The sequence below is a fragment of the Phyllobates terribilis genome, unplaced genomic scaffold, assembly GCF_046119375.1.
Source record: "Phyllobates terribilis strain yellow unplaced genomic scaffold, ASM4611937v1 Scaffold_11__3_contigs__length_659146591, whole genome shotgun sequence".
NCBI classification, from domain to species: domain Eukaryota; kingdom Metazoa; phylum Chordata; class Amphibia; order Anura; family Dendrobatidae; genus Phyllobates; species Phyllobates terribilis.
In genome coordinates, this window is record NW_027362771.1 from 530,853,541 (window position 1) to 530,878,457 (window position 24,917).

Here is a 24,917-nt window from a genome sequence, read left to right on the forward strand (position 1 = left end):
TTTTATCAAACAGTGAGATATCAGGGTTTTTTATTTCTGGCTTTTGTTTAGGAAAAAAAATGATCAAATAAATTAAATTATATACAAATTTTCCATTACTAAAATAATATATCTGAATGAAGAAAGCATGCTTATGTGCAGAAATGCTGCAAAAAGGGGTTACCTAAAGCTTGGCTGGATTTAAGAAAAAAAAAAAAAAAGTTTGGAAAATGTGCAGTCCCAATATCTACGAAAGGAAACTCTAGCACCAAATGTGTTACAAGCTGTTAAACTCTGTAGAGAGAAAGGCATCAACCAATTAGATGCCTATGGTGTCAGAAAGCCATGAAGAGCCAGGAACACCGGTGCGTGTCATCCTCTAGCTAATACAGGGCGATGAAAGCAGGCGACACGAGACAACGCACAACCTTAATAGATCAGCAAATCTCCGCTCTGTCGCTGTACAGTCCAACAGCTCTTCCTAGGCAATTCATTGGCAACTCGGGGGTGGTGAAAACGTAGAGCCTGGGAGTTGGCAGACACTGGAAAAATTATCGTAGGTCCATGACAGTGATGTCCATCTGACAGATTGTAGTGTGGTTGCTGGCCTATAGGGGGAGAAAAGCGGTGTCATACTCATGGCAAAATGTACAATGACAAGGCTAAAGGCCCCCATACACATTAGGCTGGGTTCACAGATCAGTCGATCACCACGTCAGTAGCTCCGTCGGGTTTACATCCAAAGTGCTGGAAAGCAGGATTCAGGCGTATGTGCTCAGGGGGTTATTGGCTGTAATGATTGAGACAGTCACCGTTTCCTCTGCAGGACATCATTTTCGACTGAATCCGCCTACTTGAGGTGTGCGTCAAAATGTGGTTGACTGGGTTTTGGTGCCCGCCTCAAATACGTGGATACTGCCGAAAATGGCAGAACACACAGTGACTCAGTCTGCATCATTACTGTCAATGGCCCCCTGAGTGCATAGGCCTGAATCCCATTTTCCAGGGCTTCAGACATAAGCTCCAACGGAGCCAATGACGTGGGGATCAAATGTGATATAAAAGATAAACTAAGATAGCTAAACAGTGTGATGCAGCAGCAAAAAGGCAAACACAGCTCTGGGATGTATTAAGAGAAGCATAGACCCTTAATCACGTGAAGTAATTATCCCCCTCTACTCCTCTTTGGTCAGACCTCATCTGGAATACTGTGTGCAGTTCTGGGCTCCATATTAAAAAAAAAAAAAAAACTGGAGCAAGTTCAGAGAAGAGCTCCCAGGATGGTGACCGGTCTGCAAACAATGTCCTACGAGGAACGGTTACAGGATCTGGGAATGTTTAGCTTGCAAAAGAGAAGATTGAGAAAAGACTTAATAGCTGTCTACAAATATCTGAAGGGCTGTCACAGTGTAGAGGGATCATTCTTATTCTCATTTGCACATGGAAACACAAGACGCAATGGAATGAAACAAAGGGAGAAGACACAGATTAGATATTAGAAAAAACTTTTTGACAGTGAGGGTGATCAATGAGTGGTACAGGCTGCCACGAGAGGTGGTGAGTTCCCCTTCAATGGAAGTCTTCAAACAGAGGCTGGACAGACATCTGTCTGAGATGGTTTAGTGAATCCTGCATTGAGCTGGGGGGTGGGCACGATGACCCCGGAGGTCCCTTCCAACTCTAAAATTCTGTGATTCTCTGATAGCTGTCAGCTGAATGACCTTTCGGCTGAATGTCCTACTCATTACTCATACAACATTATGTTTTTCTAGAAAACAAAATGATTTTCAGGATTGCCCAAGTTTTGCAAAAGGATTATTGTCACATAGAAAAACAATCCAACAGGAGAATGGAAAAAATCTTCAGGCACCACTGTGTGATATTTATATTGTTGAACACCAGCAGTGGCAACGAACAATAATGGAGGTGCAAAGGCTAAAGTATGGCATCTATGCAACAAGTAGAAAAATGAATAGCAGCACTCAGCAAGTCCTTTGGCTAAAAAGTCCTTTGTTTCATAGTGTTCTGGACAATCAGATGCAGCGGTCTATCTGAGGTGCAGGGGAGACATGCGGGGAGACGAGAGGACCTGTCCAGAACACTATGAAATAAAGGACTTTTTAGCCAAAGGACTTGGTGAGTGCTGCTATTCATTTTTCTACTTGTTGCATAGATTGTCACTTAGAGAGGTTTGTGCAGATAATGCTCAGCCCATATCATCAGGATGGTGCCTCTCCGGAGGCCTCACATATCAGGACTCTTAGTGGGCAGCTTGATAACAGCGCACTGTCAGAGTTTCGGGACACAAGTGACTTTTGTGGTCAGAAGTACAGAGATGGCAGCACGAGCAAATCCAGGTAGGAAAAAAGCAGGTCAAATAGAGACAGGACTCTGCTAGAACGGTGCCACCCGGAGGGCATATAAAGAACATCATACGCCGTCAGCGTTTCACTCTCTATAATACACGCAGCACTACACTTACACAGAACAGGGGAGGGTCTCTGCAGTGGGGGTGAAAGCCTTTCTCTCGACAATCACCGATTTCCTTCATGCCATAGTCCGTCAATCTAAAAATTCCTGTTCTGGGATAAAAAAAAAAATATATATAAGGAACCAAAAATCATGATAACACGATAGTTTCAATAATTAACTTCCACTCAATTTATTAACACCTTGGCATCATATACATACATATATATTATAAAGTCAATTTTTTCTAAGAATTTAATCTATTTGGAGTGCTGCCTTAATATATTTTTTATATTAAGATGCGATTTGGACGGGTTGCTTGGGGCCTGGCACCCACTGTGAGTATATGTGAAATGGTGCTGTTGTAATATATCTCTCTCTCTCTCTATCTATATTTTACAGTTGTGCTCAAAAGTTTACATACCCTGGCAGAATTTTACCTTTCTTGGCCTTGTTTCAGAGAATATGAATGATAACAAAAAAACTCTCTCCACTCATGGATATTGGTTGGGTGAAGCCATTTATTGTCAAACTACTGTGTTTTCTCTTTTTAAATCTTAATGACAACCAAAAACATCCAAATGACCCTGATCAAAAGTTCAAATACCCCAGTTCTTAATACCGTGCATTGCCCCCTCTAACATCAATGACAGCTTGAAGTCTTTTGTGGTAGTTGTGGATGAGGTTCTTTATTTTCTCAGATGGTAAAGCTGCCCATTCTTCTTGGCAAAAAGCCTCCAGTTCCTGTAAATTCCTGGGCTGTCTAGCATGAACTGCACGCTTGAGATCTCCCCAGAGTGGTTCAATGATATTGAGGTCAGGAGACTGAGATGGCCACTTCAGAGCCCTCACTTTGTTCTGCTGTAGCCAATGACAGGTCGACTTGGCCTTGTATTTTGGATCGTTGTCATATTGGAACGTCCAAGTACGTCCCATGTGCAGCTTCCAGGCTGATGAGTGCAAATTTGCCTCCAGTATTTGCTGATAATGTGCTGCATTCATCTTTCCTTCAACTTTTACCAAGTTTCTTGTGCCTTTGTAGCTCACACATCCCCAAAACAACAGCGATCCACCTACGTGCTTTACTGTAGGAATGGTGTTCCTTTCATCATAGGCCTTGTTTACCTCTCTCCAGATGTAACATTTATGGTAGAGGCCAAAAAGTAAAATTTTGGTCTCATCACTCCAAATTACCTTGTTCCAGAAATTTTGAGGCTTGTCTCTGTGCTGTTTGGCGTATTGAAGACGATATACTTTGTGCCATTTGTGCAGTAATGGCTTTCTTCTGGCGACTCGACCATGCAGCCCATTTTTCTTCAAGTGCCTCCTGCCACACTGCTAGTTTTCAGAGAGTCCCGAATTTCAGCTGATGTTATTTGTGGGTTTTTCTTTGCATCCCGAACAATTTTACTGGCAGTTGTGGCCAAAATTTTTGTTGGTCCACCTGACCGTGGTTTGGTTTTTACAGAGCCCCTGATTTTCCATTTGTTAATAACAGTTTGAACGCTGCTGACTGGCATTATCAATTCCTTGGATATTTTTTTGTATCCCTTTCCTGTGTTATACAGTTCAACTATCTTTTCCCGTAGATCCGTTGACAATTCTTTTGTCATGGGGAACATGACTCACAATCCAGAAACGTCAGTGGCTGGATGAAAGATGCAAGAATCTGTCTGGATCCCAGAAACTCACTCAGCTTTTATGCACACACACTGATTACAAGCAAACAGGTCACAGGTGAGGATGTTACCTTTAGTAGCCATTCAAACCCATTTGTGTCAAATTCTGTGCATGTTATCAGGCCAGAATCATATTATATATATATATATATATATATATATATATATATATATATATATATATATATATATATATATATATATATATATATATATATATATATATATTATATATATACACACATACATACACACAATGCTTCACAACAACCTTGCGATCTTTTGATCCCATTGTATACCTAGCCTGTCAGGTCTGACTGACAGGAAGCATATTAGCTCCCTCCTCTGCAGGATACATGGAGGCCATTGTTATGCCTCCATGTTGGGAGCGATCTTCCTGTCAAAGTCCTCACAGCAGCAGAACGAGAGCAGCTCCACTACTGAGCTAATATTGATAACTTATACTAAGGGTGGGTCATCAATATATAAGTTCCATACAAATAATTGAATGCACAGCATTCATGGCTGTTGTTTCAGTAAGGGGGTCTTGATGTTTGTTTTTTACAGGACACGTTTTTTATTTTTCAATTTTGAAAAGCCACTTAAATTTTAAATTTTATTTTTCATCTCCCTTGAATCAGTAATTTCTTGATACATAAAAATAAGTGTTATTGCCTGTCAGTATTACACATAGCCTTATAGGTAGGTCTTAGAAAGGCCCTCCGGCCATGGAGACTCCACACCATAGCAGCAATGTCAAACCCCCTAAATGCTGCAGTCACAATCACACAATCTAAGGCCTCACTCAGATGTCTGTGAATCATGTACGTGCTCTATCCTTGATTGAACATGTACCCATTATAGTCTATGGTGCTGTTCACATGTCCATGCTTTTTTGCAGAAAGTGTGTCCACAAAAAAAAAATCATGTTGGAGTCACGGATCAAAATTACCCCTAAAAGTCTATGGGTCCCTATGCTGTCGGTGACTGACATGGTAGTCGATAAGGAAATCTATCATTTATTTATTTTTCCATATCTGAAAATCTCTAAATCAAAAAAGTATAGTGAACACTGACCAAACACTTATGACGCTCGGAACGTGTTTTCCTGTACGAGAAAAATCACGGATGTCTAAATGAAGCCTAAGACATTAAATGGGTAGGTTCAGCAGCTTGTCTGATCCCGACTGTTAAGCTATGGGCACATGTTGCGTTTTTGTTGCTTTTTTTTCAGCATGCATTTGGTGCGGAAAATACACAGTACCAGCAAAGTGAATGGGATCTCATGCACATGTTGCTTATTTGTTTCCTTGCAGATATGAAGCAGATTTCACCCATTCTAATGAGTGGAGAAAAATACCAAACAAAAATGGATGCCAAAAAACGAGCATCATTACGCAGTGTCTTTTTCTGCCAACACATCAGGATTTGCAGCAGAATTTTTGTTGCAAATCCTGAACGTGTGCACGCAGCCTTACAGTGCGAGACCGGCTGTTCACTAGGCTTCAGAGCAATTATTTCCATACTCCCCTGGGGTTATAATAAGCAATTATACATCACGCAATGCCCCTATAGCAGCCAAAGAAAGTGCAAAATGGATCTATAGTTTACGCTAAGTAGTGAAGCTTTTTTTTTCTTGTTACCAACATACAAGCACCTATCGATATTAAAAAGACATGTACTGAAATACACAGGTACTTACTCCTGGAATTTGGGGGAGCAGACGATGGCGATAGATTCCGGGAGCATCATCTGGTATGAGCAGTGAGTGTGCAAGTCCACGCTAGAAAGAAAGGCGGTCTGAGTGGGATGAGTCTGTAAAAAAATTTTTTTGGGTCAGTCCAGCTAAATATTGTGTGAAAACGATTAATGCAACATCCGTTACCTATATGGAGCTGCTGAAAAATGACCTTACATATAAGATAGCGGCCACAGATCCAAGTCTCCCGACTCCCTCAGATGCATGCATGCTCGAGTCAGTTGAGCATGCATGTTGCCATAGGTAGGGGAGCTATTATCCAGGGGAAACAATTGGCTAAAATCATGTAATCACGTATTTGGTTACTAATCTAAAAGGCATTTTATGCAGTTGGATCAACTAAGCATAGTTTTTCACCCCGTAGTAAAACACATGTATTAAAGGGAATCTGTCAGCAGGTTTTTGCTATGCAATCTGATAGCAGCATAATGTAGGGGCAGAGAGCCTGATTACAGTGTTGTGTCACTGACTGGGCTGCTTGCTGCAGTTTTGATAGAATCCCTATTTTCTCTGCTGTAGATCCAGCAGTGGTCAGAATGCTGAGGTCTGTATAACCCCGCCCACACCACTGATTGGTAGATTCCTGTGTACACTGTCAGCAAGTTACCAATCAGTGGTGTGGGGTGGGGTTACACAGATTATCTGGACTGCCTGGTAATCGGACATCTAGTCTGCAGTGTTAATCTCCTGCTGATAAAACACTGATTGTACTGAAACTACAACAAGCTGCTGAGTAAGTGACACATCCCTGGAATCAGGCTCTCTACCCCTACATTATGCTGCTATCAGATTAAACAGCAAAAACCTGCTGACAGATTCTGTTTCAAGGGGTATTCCTATCTGACAAAGTGGTATGTTATTGCTAGAACATTCCATTACAATGATGTAAAGCCACCACTGATCCCGAGAATGAATGGGGCATATAGGTGTATTACTGGTAATACCCTCGACTAATTTTATCCCGTGTATGGTGGCCCGCGACTGCTCTACTGTGCAGAGAACCGCAGTGTGGCCTCATTCAAGTGAAAGACTTCCCTAGTGACATACCATCACTGTATAAGAAAGGAATAACGTTATAAAGTGGTATTCCAGTTGGAAGAAGTTATCTTATATCCAAAGGATAAGTGATAACTTACTGATCGTGGGGGTCCAACCTGTGGGACCCTTATTGATTGCCAAAATGTGGCATTTTTATCCCTGTTAGAATGGAGTGGGAACTCCATTCACTGTCTATAGGGCTGCCGGAAAGAGAGAGTGCAAAGCTCAGCATCCCCATAAGGAATGAATGGAGCAGCGAATGAGCATTCACACTGTTGAACTATTTTAAAAGAGAAAAATGTGCTTCATTCTGATGATCAGTGGTGATGCCAACAGTCGGCCCCCCATTGATCTACAAGCTATCATTTTCTCTATAGGGCTGCTGGAAAAAGAGAGTGTGCAGCGCTCGGCATCCCCATAGGGAACAAATGGAGAAGCGAATGAGCATTCACACTGTCACATTATTCTAAAAGAGAAAAAAGTGCTTCATTCTGATAATCGGTGGTGGTCCCAGCAGTCTCCCCCACACTGATCTAGAAGCTATCACTTATGTGTATTGTAGCCAGGAGAAGTTATTGTGGAATAAAAGCAGTCTAAGCCTTATTGTTCATACATACGTGTATCCAGCCCAGTGTGATGAGCCCATGCTGGTCCTGGATCACAAACAGGTCCTCCTCGTTCTCAGTGTTACAGTAATCCGGTCCACCACACTGCTTGGGCACGATGACGTGGGTGATGGTAAACTCATTCTGCATCTATAAAATGGTAATCAGAAAAGAAGGAGATAAACATGTGGCAAAAATTAGGCTGAAAAATGATAGTATGCACAACGAAAATCTCATAACAACATAGATACACTACACTTCTTACATAACATTCATTAAAGTGTAACTGCACACTGAGACAACAGATCAGACCTGGAAGAAGTTATCATTAATGGGAGTCTGAGTGCAAAGAACTCATCAACTGCTAAAAAGGAGAAGAAGAGTTCTGCTCTCTCCGAGGCTAAACGTGGACTCCACAGACTTCATAGTCAGCAAGTCTTCACAGTGGGCAGCTTCTGCCCCTTCATTCCAGCAATAGCTGGGGATCTCAGCACCCAGTCACCATCAGTCGGACGTCTCTAGACATTCGCTTTACTTGCCAATATTTGAAAGCATTTGGCTCTATGTGATTCCTCTTACCAGCCTCCCACACAAGATCCCGCAGGTCTCCACTCCTCTCTGAGTATTACCCTCTGCAAGTCTCAGAAAGTTCACGCACACCTCCTGGGGAATCCTCACGTGGCGAAGTCCATCTGTAGACACAACTGGAAGCAACAAAGAGATAACTCAGATCAATAATAATAAAAAAAATTCCAGTATTAAAAACCGCAGCTATGTACACAGCATGTAGAGAGGTGGTTGTAAATTTACCAGCCCGTCCCTTTCCTAGTTGTGGGGTGGTTCACATAGAAAGAAAAGACTACAATGTGAATCACATGTATATTGTTACCACAGAACAGCAAATTTGCTTTCTCATCGCCTTCATTGGGAGACAGAAGAAACTACGGGTAATATGCCGCCCACTGGAGGCGAACACTAAGAATACATCTTAAAAAAAAAAGTCAGCTCCTGCCCAACAGGATACACCTGGCGTGTGGACAGCCAGTGATTCAGTAAGTGCAAAACCATCAGGAGATGTAAAACAAATAGCATCCAAATAAGGGAAAGTGCTGTGGCCCCCAATGAAGGTTACGAGGAAGATTTTATGGGGAGAACCAAAAATCTTCTTTTCTTGGGCACTTCATTGGCGGAAACAGAAACATGGGACTGCCTAAAGAAGTACCTAGGGTGAGAAAACTAATGACAGGATTGAAAAAGGAAGAATAGCAATCCATCAGGTTACCACTGATGCCTGCAGTACCCCCTTCTGCCAAGACTTGCATCCACCGACACAAAAGGTAAGAGCTCTGTAATGTGGACTGGAGACTAAGAGGAACAGATGCCTGGGAGGTGTAAGACCCCGGAAGCGCCTACGACTTGGGTGGAGTGAACCATGTCCTGTTTGGCTTAGTGTCATGTAGGAGGCAGACACAGCCAGGGTACTGTGTCTGCCTCCTACATGACACTAAGCCAAACAGAATAGTAGGGTGTCGGCAGGTCAGGTGTAGCCTTATTGAGGAGATGACTTTTTTTTTTTTTTTTTTTTAAGATGTATTCTTAGTGTCAGCCACCAGGTGGCAGCATATTAACCACAATTTCTGTGGCCCCCAATGAAGCCCCCTAAAACCTAAAAAAATATTTCTCAACTATTCTGTGATTGGCTGGTGTCCCAGCAGTTGGACCCCTACAAATCTCAAGAATGGGAATAATCTGTGAGTGGTAGTTAACACAAGAGACCACCGCTCACATAGAAAGTGAATGGAGGAGTGGTCACATATGTGCGCTAGCTTCACACGAGGAACAGAAGATCCGAACGTTTGTGATCAGTAGGGGTGAAATGGTTGCCTCCCCCAATCATACATTTATCCTCTGAATAGAAGATAAAGGTATTTAGTGGGACAACGCTTTGAAGGGCTAATTCATGTAATGGTTTTATAACTGTGCAGTTTCTTAAAATGAGCGCAATGCAGTCTGCACAGTGACCCTATAATAAGAGATGGTGCAAATAAAACTATTTTAGCGTTGTAAAAAAAAACCTAAAAAAAGGCAGTGTACATCATCGGGCGCTGATCTGCAGCCCAGAATTCCCCACATACTCTGTAATACGGATCTGGAGAAATATCTGCCTTGGACTTGTAGTGCCCTAAGCTACCGAATGGTAATACAGGTTTGTATCTTGCTTCATATCTAAGACTATTTGCAAAGATGAAAAAAATAATCCAATATGGAGCTAATACATATCTAACAGGGAAGGATGGAAGTCCATGTACATAAAAATAAGCCCATGCTTTCTGGACGTGATCCGGCCATTTTTCGCATTGATTGGCTCAATGAGGAAGCACTCAGGGATCCTTGATGAAGTCAATATGGAGCTCTATGCAATTAATGTATGTTTCAGTATGATATACTGCCTTTACAAAGCACATACAACAGAGCGCTATACACAAGTAACTTCAGCATGGTCTACTCACAGCCTTCATTGAGACTGATCGATGTTGGCTTCAGAGTCCTATCAACCGCAGGCGGTCGGGGGAGGATGGCATCATTGGTGGGTAGCTGTGGAACAATAGGTGGCTCATTGACCCCCGGGATGAGAGGTCCGTCAGATATCTTTGCGTTAGATTTGTCGGTAGAGAACTGGTGGAGGATCCGTAGCCGCTCGTTCTCCAGTTCTTTCCTGCGGATCATATCTTCAAAGACCTGAAACTGTTCCTGCTGCTCTTGCTGCTGCTTCATGCGAGCCACGCGCTGCTTCTCCGCGTCGAGCTGCTGCAGCACGGCCAGGCGGCGAGCGCACTCTTCTTCCTCGCATCGCTGAATGAACAGAAGCAAACACTGTCAGGGGTCAATCGCGTAACCCTGTGCCTCATCCAGGACTATATCAGCACGAACTTACCCTCCTGTCCAGGTACTCCGCAAACTCTTTACTGTATCGCATGTGCAGTTCTTTCTTCAAATCTTCCGCTTTTGGAAAGGCCACCTCCTTCATTGTCTACAAGAAGAAGCAAAAGTGGATATCCTTCAATTCGAGACCTCAGACAACACTTCTTTTAAGATCTGTGAGTGCAATCTATACAACTTACCTTCAGCGTCTCCTTCTTCTCCGGAGCGCTAGCAGTTTTGTAATCTCGATGTTTAGGAAGTTTTTCAATGAAAAGTCTAAAGATAAAGCAAAGACTTGGATGAATTACTGACACACAGGAGGTCATTTCATTTTTTTTTTTGTTTTTATTACATTTTTGTATTCTGCACCAATCACATTTTGTTGAATCATCCTCAAGAATTGCACCCAATAAATCAACAGGAGCATGGCGTTTAACCCCTTCAGGACTGGCCCGTTTTGGGCATTGAGAAAGAGGAAGCTATATTTTTATATTTTGCAGGATAAACTGTATTTGTCAGCGGCACCATATTGGAGTACATATAACTTCTAACACTTAGAAGAGAAATAAAAAAACAAAACAGCAATTCTGCTATTTTTTTTGACATTTTATATTTTATGCTTTTCATTTGCTGCACAAATAAAGTGTTACCTTATTCAGTGGGTCAGCAAGATTGTTGGGGTAACACATTTATATAGTTTTATGACTTTTGTACAATAAATACACTGAAAATTATTTTTTGTGTGCTCTAACTGTAGTGAACCCTTTCCGGCAGCTAAATAGGAAAGGGTTCTTTACAGTTACAGCAGTAAGACTGTGGAATGCCGACCACAAGAGGTAGTGATGGCCGACACTATAACAGCTTTCAAAAAAGGGCCGGATGATTTCCTCAGTACACATAACATTGTGCGTTATAGATAATTTAGTGAGAAAAAATGTATAATTGGTGGACCTAGGTCTTTATTCAACCTATGTAATCATATTCAGAAAGCCATAAGTTTTTCAATTTTCAGTCAACGGAGCTGTGTGAGGGCTTATTTTATGTTTGACAAGATGTAGTTTTCAGTGGTGCCATTTTCTCGTACACACAACTTCTTGATTACTGCATTTTTCGGACTATAAAACGCACTTTTTTCCTCCAACATTTTGGAGGAAAGTGGGGGGTGCATCTTATAGTCTGAATATATATGTATACTATGGTTGTGGTGGGGGTGGGGGGAGCGGCAGTGAGTAATGAGCGGGGCACAGGAGGCAGCAGCCGCCTGCTGCAACCTACACTGTGCTCGCTACTAAAGAAAATGAATATTCACTGCTCCCCACGCCCATGGGGGTGGAGAGCAGTGAATATTAATTTCCCTTAATAGAGTGCGCACTGTACTCCCAGCGCGGCTCCTGCTGCGCTCGGTGGTCATGTGTGCCCGTTATTAAAGACCATGAATATTCACTACAAACCACTTCCATGGGTTGTAGAGAATATTCATGCTCTTTAATAGTGGGCACACGTGACCGCCGGCCGCAGCAGGAGCCGCGCTGCGTGTACAGTGCGCGCACTATTAAGGAGAGTGAATGGTCACTGCTCCCCACGCACACAGTCCCAGCGTGGAGAGCAGTGACTATTCCGGCACAGCATCTCACAGTGTGAGGCGCATGGCAGTGACGCCATGCGCGGCTAACACAGTGAGATCAGTGTCGGCAGCAGAGCAGGATGCAGCACTGGAGGAGAGAGGAGGTGAGCATAATTGGTTTTTTTTTGTGTGCAGCATGATGAGGGGGTGCCAAGCATACCAGGATGGAGGGGTGCCAAGCATACCAGAAAGAGGGATGCGGGGGGGGGGGGGGGGGCATACATACCAAGATGAAGGATGAGGGGTGCCAAGCATACCAGGAAGAGGGATGAGGGGTGCCATACATACCAGGAAGAGGGATGAGGGATGCCATACATACCAGGATGAGGGATGCCATACATACCAGGATGAGGGGTGCCATACATACCAGGATGAGGGGTGCCATACATACCAGGATGAGGGGTGCCATACATACCAGGATGAGGGGTGCCATACATACCAGGATGAGGGATGAGGGGTGCCATACATATCAGGAAGAGGGATGAGGGGTGCCATGCATACCAGGATGAGGGATGAGGGGGGCCATGCATACCAGGATGGGGATCAGGGGGTGCCATGCATACCAGGATGAGGGATGGGGGGGGCATACATGCCAAGATGAGGGGTGCCATGCATACCAGGATGAGGGATGATGGGTGCCATGCATACCAGGATAAAGGATGAGGGGGGCCATGCATACCAGGATGGGGATCAGGGGGTGCCATGCATAACAGGATGAGGGGGCCATATATACCAGGATGGGGGACATTACTCCTATAACAGTGTCAGCAGCAGACCCCCTCCCCCTAAACAGGGCATCATGACCACATTTTTTGCTTACATTTTTTTAAAACCTAGGTGTGTCTTATGGTCCGGTGCGTCTTCTAGTCGGAAAAATCCGATACTTTTTAGGAAGTGGAATGTACAAAGCAAATAACAATGCTGTACAATTTTTTTTAAAACACCTTTCACTATTTTGTTTCTGTGACAAGTTAACTTTGTTTACTGGGGTTTGCTATGTTCTGAGGCTTATAACCTTTTTTTTTATTATTATTTTTCAATAGATAAAGAGTCACTTTTGGAGAGGATGCATGAACAAAAACAGCAATCCTGGCATTGTTTTTCTTTTGGCGTTCACCAAATGGGATAAATAAATTATATAGATTTATATTACATGCAGGTAGATTTACAGTGGTAGTAGATTTATATATGTGTTTTTTCTATTTTTTTCTACTTCTGCATATAAAACACTTTTCAGTGAAAATATTTTTTTTGGGTGGGAAATGGGTCGTCATATTGGAAGAGCCATAATATTTTTTCAAATTTTCGATTACAGAGCAAATAAGGGGGCTCATTTTTTGCACATCAAGCTGTTTTTTTTTTTTTGCTTTTTTTTTTTAAAGATACCATTTTGGGATAAATATTTTTTTTTTCTTACCTTTTACTTACTAAACACAATCCTGGCATTGTTTTTGCCTTTTCTTGTTGACATCACCGTGTGTAATAAATAATAATATAATGTTATATCACAAGTCATTACGGACATGGCAATATCAAATATGAGGCACTTTTTGTGAGGGGTTGTTTATTTTCCAAATTTAACGCTTTTTCAGTGTGAAAACTGGGATTTTGAGGAGGGTTCTTCTTCTTCTTTTTTTTTTTTTTTTTTTTCACAATAAGTATTAGTCCCAAAAGGGGACTTGAACATGCAATGTTACGATCATGTAGGTAATACACTGCACTACTTATGTTGTGCAGTGCATTATCAGTATTATACTATCTGGAAGACTATGAAAACCCTGCCTCTGGGAGGATTTATTGGGTGTCAATATATGGCATAGGTGGAGCCTGTGTATCGCCTCTAGTTGCAATAGAAACCCATCAAAATCCGCGATCTCTTGGTGCTGGTGCTGATGGGATGACAAACGGAGTACTCTCTATCTGGCAAACTCCTCACATGATGCGGTCACTATTGACAGTGGCACATGAGCGGTTAAACAGCTGGGATAAGTGACTGCACCATTCAGCAATTACAGCTGGTGCTTGGCTTTATATATCAGTCGGCTCCAGCAACTGATCGCACTGGTACTGAAACTCCAAATTAAGGAAACTATTTTACTGCAAAGCCATCTCTTTAATTAATCTTCTTCCTCTTTGCAAAGCTGGTATGTTTATCTGGGTATCCAGCTGTGCCCTCGAGGTATTTTACCCAAAGCATAGTACTCCATGAATGAATCAGACCACCACTGATCATAAATCTATTGCATGTTAATTAGCGACTTTATACTTACGTAATATACTTGTTGTACAAAATAAAGGCATTTTCAGTATTTCCTTCTCCTGCGTACACATTAGCCATACGAATCATCTCCACCCCCGAGCGATAATAGCGCTTAGGAGGTATATCATCGTTCACCTCCACAGACGTCCCCTTTGTCACCAAAGCTCGTATCCTCTCCTCCGGGGGCAGGCTGGGATCGTTGTGCTCCGGCATGGCGCTGTGTGGAAGAAACACCTGTAAGGACAACTACATAACATTGATGGTGGTCTTGGAGGCAAGTCCCTCACTGCTACGTAGGAAGAGGGGTCCTCAGCTATGTGTAACTCCGCTCGGAATTGGTGATCACTGGTGGTCTCTCAGCTGATAGCCAGCTGCACTGAATTTAGGAGTCCTGCCGAGACTGTGTACAAGTATATGCTTCATTGTAATCCCCTTCCAAGCCTCACCCCTAACTAAACATGCCACCCAACTAAAATGCTCATCTGGGGACAGTAATGTGTTCACATAGTAAATATGGGACATCTGAACTGTTCTTGAAGGCATCAATCCCAGCAGGCCGTCTTCAGACTAGGGGAAGCCACCTTCTGCTCCTTCGGCTTCTCTGGCGGTCTTACTATAATCCCATGGATCCTTGCATGCATGCTCAGATGCTGTGACATGCGGCGGACTTTACCACCGCCCATGGAAAGATCAAGCATAGTCACGCGTTTGTGACGTCACGTCAGAGTCCAGAGCCTGGAACAGGGGTGGATCTGACGTGACATCACAGGAAATCGTAGAGGGTCCCTACTGCGGGTCTAGCAACGCCTCACAAAAAAGAAAACCCAGCATTCAGTGACATCCATGGTTTCCAGACTTCAGGAAGTCATTGCCTATGTAAGGGTGTGACGGAGATTCTCGTGTACCTGCCCGTAAAGACAACAAATTGAGTAATATGATTATTGACCTGTGGTTTTATTGCATTTTATGATGACAAGTAAGATGTAAAGAGTGTGTTGTAACTAAAGGCCCCGTCACACTAAGCGATCTCGCTAGCGAGATCGCTGCTGTGTCACGGTTTTGGTGACTCACCAGCGACCTCACCAGCGATGTCGCTATGTGTGACACTTTGCAGCGATCAGGCCCCTGCTGTGAGGTCGCTGATCGTTGCAAAGTGTCCTGGACCATTTTTTGGTCGTTGGCCTCCCGCTGGCCAGCACACATCGCTGTGTGTGACCAGCGGGACCAACGATCTGGCTGGTAACCATGGTAAACATCGGGTTACTAGGGGCACGCGCGCACTTAGTAACCCGCTGTTTACCATAGATACCACTCTGCTACTGTGAGCGGAGGCTCCAGCGCACGGTAGCAGAGTGGTATCCATGGTAAACAGCGGGTTACTAGGGGCACACGCGCACTTAGTAACCCGATGTTTACCATAGTTACCAGCCTGCTCCTGCTTCAGCAGGCTGGTAACGGGAGCAGGACATCGTGGAACGATTCTTTCCACGATATCGTTGCTCCCCTGATCGCTGGTGAGCCTGCCTGTTTGACAGCTCACCAGCGATGTATTAGCGATGCAGCAACGATCCCTGACAGGTCGTATCGTTGTCGGGATCGCTGCTGCATCGCTTAGTGTGACGGGGCCTTAATGCAAAGTGTGATAAGTACTGATGCTGCTGTGTGGGTACTGCAAGGTCACGCCTAAGGTAACTCTGGTACACTCAGCTCAGGGGCAGGGAAGTGACTTTTGATATAGATTAGGGTTTAGGGCCCAGAGCAGTGACAGATTGAGCAAGATAGGTAGTGGTGGACCTTAGTAGTGATAGTTAAAGTGTATGACAGAGTTAAATGTTTGGGTCCAGACCAGGATGGGAGGGTCAAGTAAAAAGGGGAAACACTTCCTGGTTTAGGTACTTAGAGAAAGTGTGAGGTTCGTGTGAAGTTCAGGTTCAAGTTGCAGTGGGCTGGAGGTACATGTAGTACATATGGTTCTGGCAGCATGAAGTCGTGCCAGATTTCCTGCGGAGATTCCTGTAACATCTGGGGCCTATGGCCCGAATTAGGAGGAGGCGTGTGCCTTAATCCTTTCCATACAGAGGAAGCCGGACGGGGAAACACGTGAGAGAAATGTAATGGATCTCAGGAGTGCTGTGGTGCCGGACGAGAAATCCTCGGGGCTGACAGGAGGATCAAGAGTATTGATAATCTGAGCTGAACGTAAGCAGGAGCTGGAAATGTTCTGGGTTGCTTAAAATGGAACTGGAGGGTGCAGTGCCCGAAACTGCTTGTTAAAAGACCAGGGCTGTGGAGTCGGTAAGCCAAACCTCCGACTCAGACTCCTCAATTTCCACGACACCGACTCCCTCATACATGGCTCATGTTTAAGTGATAAATTTACTGTAGCACAGATTCATCTCAGCTAAAAGTCCAGACCCTTAGATCAGGAATAGGACAGACATTTATAGGACATTTCATAACTTTCCCAAATTCTTATGAAAAAATATTCCCAACAACCTGCATTGAATTACTGTACCCAATTTATTATATATTTTAGGAGTCAGAGTAGGTCCATTTTATACAGACTCTGACTCCGACTCCACAGCCCTGTTAAAGACTGATGTACTTGAACTTGTTAGAACGAACCGGTTGTCCCCTGATGTGTGTGCGGCTGACTCTGGAGCTATGGACGTGGATGCAGCAGAGGCCACCTGACCTGCAAGTGAGTACAATGCACTGTACACAGCATGACACTAATGGACTGTGACACTACTTGTGGAGGGCCAGGGCGTGGAGAAGCAGCAGCTCGCCCATGGCTACCGCCCTAGGCACCTTACACCTGCAAAAGACTCTACAACAATGGTGAGGAACTGAGGGCCATTTACGGCCCACAATGAACTTTTCTCCGGTCCCTGGGCAGATTCCCAGGAACCGCAGTGTTTGGGTCGGCAGCTGAGTGTTGACAGCAGCTGGCCCTTTAATGTCTTCTTGCTCTGCGAGCGCGATCACACTACTGAACACTACAGCATTTACAATTAAACATTACGTCCTGGCCAGTGCCAGCGTAAGGATATATGTCATGGGCTGAGTTAGCACGATGCCCTCCCATCCCACAGAAGACCAAAGCGGCAGCCTCCTTGTCGCCTCCTGTGACGTATACGCCCCAGCCACATGTCTCCTGTGACGAATACGCCCCAGCCGCATGTCTCCTGTGACGTATAAACTGCACCCCCCATGTCTCCTGTGACGTATAAACTGCACCCCCCATGTCTCCTGTGACGTATAAACTGCACCCCCATGTCTCCTGTGACTTATAAACTGCATCCCCCATGTCTCCTGTGACGTATAAACTGCACCCCCCATGTCTCCTTTGACGTATAAACTGCACCCCCCATGTCTCCTGTGACGTATAAACTGCACCCCCCATGTCTCCTGTGACGTATAAACTGCACCCCCCATGTCTCCTGCGATGTATATACTTCAGCCCCAGTGTATCTGGGATTACAGTCACATAAGCAGGTTATTATGTGGCCTCTCCAGTCTGTGGTAACTGAGCCTCCCTTCTCCCCAGCCCAGAGATGTGGGGTCTGTAGCTGCAGGCGGCCATTATTACTTCCTCAGAATATATGGGCATACCGGGTGATTGTCTTAAAGGCAGCGTCTCCACTAAGGCACGGCCGTTTATTACTGGGGTTGTCCAGGATTAGAAAATCATGGCGGCTTTCTTCCAAAAACCGCACCACATCTGTCTACAGGTTGTGTGTGGAACTGCAGCTGAGCCCCATTCACTTTAATGAAAATAAGCTGCAGACCTGTGGACAAGTGTGGCGCCATTTTTGGAAATAATCAGCCATGTTTTTATCATCAGTCCACCAAGTGATGGTAGGTCATCGCTGGGATACGGCAGCACTTTATGATTCTGAGAATGAATGGGCCGCTTTGCTGCCCCTTTTTAATTGTTTTGCCTCCACTTCTGAACAATGTTAAAGGGCTTTTCCAGATTCTCTCATCATTGATGACTAGACTTAGTACAAATTGATTTGCAGGATCCGGTCCAACGGCCACGTCAGTAGTCTGTGGCTGCAAGATGGTAGCCCAGCGAACTGCCTCCTACCTGAAGGTATCCTGACTCCTCATTTAATTAGCTGGAGTAGTCAAAAGAAGAGCCAGAGATGCCGTCAGTAAGAAGTGGCTCGCTGGGCTACCATCTTGCAGCCACAGATTACTAACGAAGCTGTTGCACCGTCTCTATTAATGACCTATGATTAGGACAGAATAGGTCAATAATATCAGCTGTTTGCAGACCTCGCAGAGGCTGGATGTCAGCAGCGTCTGGAGCCACAACAGCACCATGTATTGACCGTTTCAGCAGCTTGCAGTGAATAAGAGCTGAGCTGCAGTACCTGAGAGGTGCTACTACATGGCGCTGTGCTGTTCTGCATTATTATTATTATAGCGCTATTTATTCCATGGCGCTTTACATGTGAAAAAGGGGATATACGTAACAAAACGAGTCAGCGACTGGTACAGGAGGAGCGAGGACCCTGCCCGCAACGGCTCACAATCTACAAGGGATGGGTGAGGATACAGTAGGTGAGGGTAGAGATGGTCGTGCAGCGGTGGTTACTGCAGATGGTACGCTTGTCAGAAGAGGCAAGTCTTCAGGTTTCTTTTGAAGGTTTCCACAGTAGGCGAGAGTCTGATGTGTTGGGGTAGAGAGTTCCAGAGGGGAAGCACGGGAGAAATCTTGTATGCGATTGTGGGAAGAGGAGAATAGAGAAGGAGATCTTGTGAGGATCGGAGGTTGCGTGTGGGTATGTACCGGGAGACTAGGTCACAGATGTATGGAGGAGACAGGTTGTGGATGGCTTTGTATGCCAGGGTTAGGGTCTTGAACTGGAGTCTCTGGGCAATGGGGAGCCAGTGAAGGGATTGACAAAGGGGAGAGGCTGAGAAATAGCGGGGGGACAGGTGGATTAGTCGGGCAGCAGAGTTTAGGATAGATTGGAGGGGCGTCAGAGTGTTAGAAGGGAGGCCAAAGAGCAGGAGGTTGCAGTAGTTGAGGCGGGAGATGATGAGGGCGTGCACTAGTGATTTTTGCAAAGTCTTTGCTGAGGAATGTGCGGATCCGGGAGATATTTTTGAGTTGGAGTCGGCAGGAAGTGGAGAGGGCAGCGAGATTACGGGACTGGGGAGAGTGACCAGCCATTAACTTTGATGGATAGGTCAGATGGGGAGGTTGAGTGAGATGAGGGAAAGATGATGAATTCAGTGTTTCGATGTTAAGTTTTAGAAATCTAGCAGAGAAGAAGGATGAAATAGCAGACAGACATTGTGGGATTCTGGTTAGTAATGAGTTGATATCAGGTCCAGAGAAGTAGATCTGTGTGTCATCAGCATAGAGGTGATAATGAAAGCCATGAGACTCTATGAGCTGTCCCAGGCCAAAGCTGTAGATGGTGAAGAGCAGGGGCGCTAAAACTGAACCTTGGGGGACACCGACAGATAGGGGGTGAGATGAGGAGGTGGTGTGTAAGTGGGAGACACTGAATGTGCGGTCTGTTAGATATGAGGAGATCCAGGATTGGACCAAGTCTGTGATGCCAAGACATGAGAGTCTGTAGTAAGAGGGAATGGTCGACTGTATCGAAGGCAGATGACAGGTCCAGGAGGAGGAGGAGGACAGAGTAGTGTCGCTGGGATTTGGCGGTTAGTAGGTCATTTGTGACTGTAGTCAGGGCAGTTTCAGTGGAGTGATGCGGTTGGAAGCCTGATTATAAGCGGTTGAAGAGGGAACATGAGGAGAGGTGGGAGGACAGTTCAAGGTGGACATGTTGTTCCAGTAGTTTTGATGCATAGGGGAGAAGTGATATGGGGCGATAGCTAGTCAGAGAGGATGGGTTTTTTGAGGATGGGTGTGATTGAGGCATGTTTGAAACATGAGGGTAAGACACCGGTTGTTAGTGACAGGTTGAAGAGGTGGGTTAGGGTTGGGATGAAGACTGTAGTAAGGTTAGAGATGAGGTGGGACGGGATTGGGTCAAGTTCGCAGGTGGTGAGGTGCGATTTGGAGAGTAAAGAGGAGACTTGATCTTCTGTAATGGTGGAGAAGTTGGGTTTGGAGGAGGAAGGTGGAGCAGATATGAGGAGGGGCTGTGGGGACTTTAGGCAAAAGCTTTGTCTGATGTTGTCAATCTTCTGCTTGAAGAATGAGGCAAACTCTTCAGATGAGATGAGAGATGAGGGAGGAGGGAGGAGGTGCTGGGGGACGGAGGAGAGAATTGAAAGTGTTGAATAGCTGTTTAGGGTTGTGTGACAGGGAGTATATGAGAGATGAGAAGTAGGTTTGTTTTGCTGCTGTGAGTGTGGACTTGAAAATAGTGAGGGATTGTTTGAATGCGATGAAGTGCTCGTTGGAGTGGGACCTTTTCCATCTACGCTCAGCAACCCTGGAGGCCCGTTGCAGTTCTTTAGTCAGGATGGTGTGCCAGGGTTGACTATTGAATGTGCGAGCTTTGGTATGTATGAGAGGGGCGATCAAGTCGAGGGCTGCAGCTGTTGTGGTGTTCTATAAAGCAGCAGCAACATCTGCGTCGTGTAAGTAATTTATGTCTGTAAGAGTAAGGAGGGATTCAGAGAGTGAGTGTAGGTCAAGGTGTTTGAGGTTTCTGCGGGGGTGTGCAAGTTTGTGAAGTGGGGATTGTGGACCTGGAGAGTAGAGGGTAGAGAATGTAAGCATGTTGTGGTCAGAGAGAGGGAGAGGAGCGTTAGAGAGGTTAGATAGGGAACTTAGGTGGGTGAAGATGAGGTCCAGTGTGTGGCCATCTTTATGAGTGGCTGCAGCAGACCATTGAGCAAGGCCGAAGGAGGAAGTGAGGGATAGGAGCTTAGAGACAGATGAGTGGAATGTGTCAATGGGGATGTTGAAGTCGCCCATGATAATAGTGGGCATATCAGTGGAAAGGAAGTGAAGCAGCCAGGTGGCGAAGTGGTCGAAGAAAGTGGTGGCTGGCCCTGGGGGACGGTAAATGACAGCCGGTCGGAGGTTGAAGGGGGAGTAGATGCGCACACGGTGCACCTCAAAAGAAGGGAGAGTGACGGAGGGCGGTAGTGGGATTTAGGTGAAGGCGCAGGTATCTGACAGGAGAAAACCTACGCCTCCACCATGTTTGCCGCTGGGGCGGTGGGTGTGGGAAAGGTGGAATCAACCATACGAAAGTGCGGCTGGGGAGGATGTGTCAGAGGGGGGTGAGCCAGGTTTCGGTGATGGCGAGGAAGGAAAGTTTGTTAGTAATGGAAAGGTCATGGATGTAGGAAAGTTTGTTGCAGACGGAGTGAGCGTTCCATAGAGCTACTGTTAGTGCAACTGGGGAAACAGGGATTAGGTGGATGGATATGAGGTTAGAAAGGCAGCTAGAGTTTGTGGTAGATCGTGGATAGGAGGTAGAGGTGACTGTGGGGATATGGTGAGGAGGAGCAGGATTTGGAGAGATGTCACTGGCAGTGAGGAGGAGCAGAGAAAGTGTTAGTAGGTGGAAGCAGGAGAGGGCATGAGGTGGTTGTCTGTGTTTGGAGACACAGGATTGAATGTTGAGGAATAGTTCTGAGGAGGAGGTGAGGTGAATGGGGATGATGGAGGGAGAGATGAAGAGTTTTTTGCTAGGTGTAGGACTATAGGGGAAAAAGTGAAAACTAACAAAAACATAGTTAAAAGAGAGTAAGAAGTCAAAGTGTGAGTTACCTGACTCCTGCCCTGACTAACTGCCTCTGAAATACCTGCCACTTATCTCCAAAGGCACTTTGCACAACCCCACATGCGTGCACCCTTTAGGCAGCTTCTGATTTCATGGGGCAGACTATAGCATTAGGTGAGGGGCATTGTGAAAGCTCCTTGTGGCTAAATTAGCAGCTGATCAGGACACCAGTAGATGGCTCCATGATCAAAGCCAGAGCAAAGACTATGTAGGCTACACAGAGTAACACCATCACCATCAGATAGTGTCTACAGTGAGGGAGGGACAGACATGTATTAATGAGTATAGAATGGAATGTAAAACAGATGACATAGCAGAAATTTATCAAGTAGAGATATTGTGCAGCAAGCAGAGATTGTATCATTAGGTTGTTTCAGGGAAATAGATCATCTGCGTCCTTCACTGCTTACATGCAGCTGCTGCTGGAGCCGGTAACAGCCGATTGTTGGGTGCTAGATCCCCACCAATATGATATTGAGCAATCCTAACAACATTGGAAGCCGTGAAAAACTCCGTAAAGGCTCTTTCATGCATCAGTACAAGTGGTGAGTTTCCACACGTACCGGAGTCACTGACACACGTAGACCCATTCAAATGAATAGCTCTGCGCACATCTCAGTGTGTTTCCACGGACCGTATGTTCCACACGGAGACAAGTCTGTTTTTTTGCGGATACACGGTACGCAAAATGTACCACATGGATGACATCCATGTGTCATCTGTGTGACACGTACCGGCTTCTTGGAATCAGCGATACAGTTAGCGATGTTCCCAAGCGCCGGTGCTGAACGCTGCCCTCATCATGGTTCCCTGCCGGCGCTGCAATCAGCACCAGCAGGGATCATGATGAGGGTAGTAGTAGTAGTCTGATCCCGGTGTCCCCACCTGTAAAAATAAGAATAAAATAAAATCCATGTACTCCCCTCTCCTAGGTGTTACCTGCTGTATCCATGAGACTACTGCTGCAGAGGAGTAGGGGAGAATGAGCCGCTCCAGAGCTGCAGCTCAGGAGCGGTGTCCTGTCACTCACTGAGCGCAGCTCCGGAGCGACTCACTCTCCCTGGCTCCTCTGCAGTGGCGGTCGCATGGATTACAGTGGGAGACACCTAGGAGAGGGGAGTACATGGATATTATTCTTATTTTTTATAGGTGGGGACACTGGGATCAGACTACCACTACCTTCATCATGGTGCCTGCTGGTGCTGATTGCAGCGCCGGCAGGGAAACACGATGAGGGCAGTGTTCAGCACCCAGCGCTTGGGAACAGCGCTATCTGCACTGGTTCCCAGGTGCCCGTCAATGTGATCCTGATGCGGCACACGTGCCGCACATGGATGCAACACATAAAACATACACGGGCACACGGATATCTCCTGTACCGGAGATATGCGGACGCGTGAAACCGGACTTAGGCTGGTGCAGTCAGCCGTAGATTCTCTCATCAGAGAAAATTGGGTCAATTATGTAAATCCAAACTGATCAGAGTGTGATCCGATTCTCTAGGAAGAGAAGATGAAGAAAAAAAATGTCTCCATCTTCCCTATTGTGTCAGTGCGTGGAAACCGGACTGCACTCAGATGTCATCCGAGTGCAGTCCAATGTTTTCCACGGACTAAGTGACTTGCATGGCCGAGTGCAGTGATGCAGTGATTTTTTTTACTTGGACAGTCTTCGTCCAAAGAAAAAAAATCTGACATGTGCCTGGCACAGAATAATGTTTTGTCGGATTACTCAGACTGAAGATACGGCGGTCTGCACGAGCCCTTAAGATAAGAGTGACCCTGCTTTGCTGTGCTTTACCAAGTGATCTTGCGCACAGCAGGGCTCACTGCGAACGGGAGCTCTGGGCACAGCAGAGCTCACTGTGCTATACTGGTCCCATGTGTGCCATTCAATGCTATGGACGTTACGTAAACAACGTAGTTAAAATGACACAGACACGTGCGAGATAGGGAGGAAGACATGGAGGTCACCACGAGAAAGAAGGAGAAAGACGCCCCCCGATTACATAGAAGTGGGACCGCCCTAACAGCCAATCAGATCCCTGCTCTTATTTGTACAGCAAAGCTTAAGAAATGAAAGACGTGATCTGATTGGTAGCTAGGGTCAACTATTAAGCCCGCACTGACTTCTACATTGCTCGGTCCAGCCCTCTGTCCTATGGCACAGGCCCTTCCTCCATACAGCCCCATTATCACAGTGAGCGGGTATACACACCCCACACTGAGCCAGCGACCAACATAGGACGGGTCTGCCCCCTTGTGACCACCACTGTCCCCTGTATACCGCTGTCTGGCACTTCCTCACCTCGGTGTCACTCGCTCTTAACGCCGCTCGGCTGCTGCCTGCATTCTTCCGGGTCACATGACCTCAATACACGCGTTGTCTCGTCACGTGGCTGGCGGCGACAGGCGACGCGACACGAAGAGGGCGGCCTCCATTTTTGAGAAGGGCAGAACCGAGACTTATTCCTATGGTTACAATGTCACACGCTGGTCATTTGACTGCAACATGTGGGCGTCACTGCCAATTGCTGGTTAAAAGTGTGTACTGCAGACTGGAGACTAGAACCAGTGAAAACTGTGCTGCAGCTTTATGTTCTGCGGACAGAGGGGACCACTCTATAAACCACTGGCCTTTTTTGGCAGATGACAAATCTTGGGATGACTTTTAGGTTTCAATGACACCATTCATTGTATCATATAATATACTGAAAAAAAACAGGAAAAAAATTATAGTGTTGTGAAAAAAAAACCTCCATTACTTTCTAGGCTGGCAAAAGGTGTCTTCAAGTCAATACAATTATGCCAAGAGCAAAAACACACATACATACATACATACATAAATAC

At 45.5% G+C, this 24,917-nt stretch overlaps 1 protein-coding gene across 2 annotated transcripts; it reads right to left on the reverse strand.

Moving 5' to 3' along the window:
• Positions 1 to 24,526, reverse strand: STAMBP (STAM binding protein). 2 transcript variants are annotated; one of them, XM_073650872.1, is made up of 10 exons: positions 24,376 to 24,526; positions 14,346 to 14,552; positions 10,652 to 10,727; positions 10,465 to 10,560; positions 10,040 to 10,382; positions 8,109 to 8,233; positions 7,542 to 7,679; positions 5,830 to 5,942; positions 2,462 to 2,561; positions 1 to 587 (listed from the first exon to the last, which is right to left on the reverse strand). In XM_073650872.1, exons 2-10 carry the CDS (start codon positions 14,546 to 14,548, stop codon positions 531 to 533), a joined length of 1,251 nt encoding a protein of 416 aa, XP_073506973.1. In that variant the 5' UTR covers positions 14,549 to 14,552; positions 24,376 to 24,526; the 3' UTR covers positions 1 to 530. The 2 variants fall into 2 exon arrangements, with proteins under 2 accessions (XP_073506973.1, XP_073506974.1); XM_073650873.1 differs by having other exon boundaries at positions 14,346 to 14,569; positions 24,376 to 24,471.
• Between the last annotated feature and the right edge of the window lie 391 nt (positions 24,527 to 24,917).

Excerpts from the sequence above, each read along its gene's own strand:
- STAMBP (XM_073650872.1), bottom strand. The coding sequence starts at position 14,548 with ATGCCGGAGCACAACGATCCCAGCCTGCCCCCGGAGGAGAGGATACGA. Across the intron at positions 10,728-14,345 it reads TTGTACAACAAGTATATTAC|ACTTTTCATTGAAAAACTTC; the intron begins GTAAGTATAAAG and ends CTTTATCTTTAG. Across the intron at positions 7,680-8,108 it reads GGATCTTGTGTGGGAGGCTG|ATGCAGAATGAGTTTACCAT; the intron begins GTAAGAGGAATC and ends ACCATTTTATAG.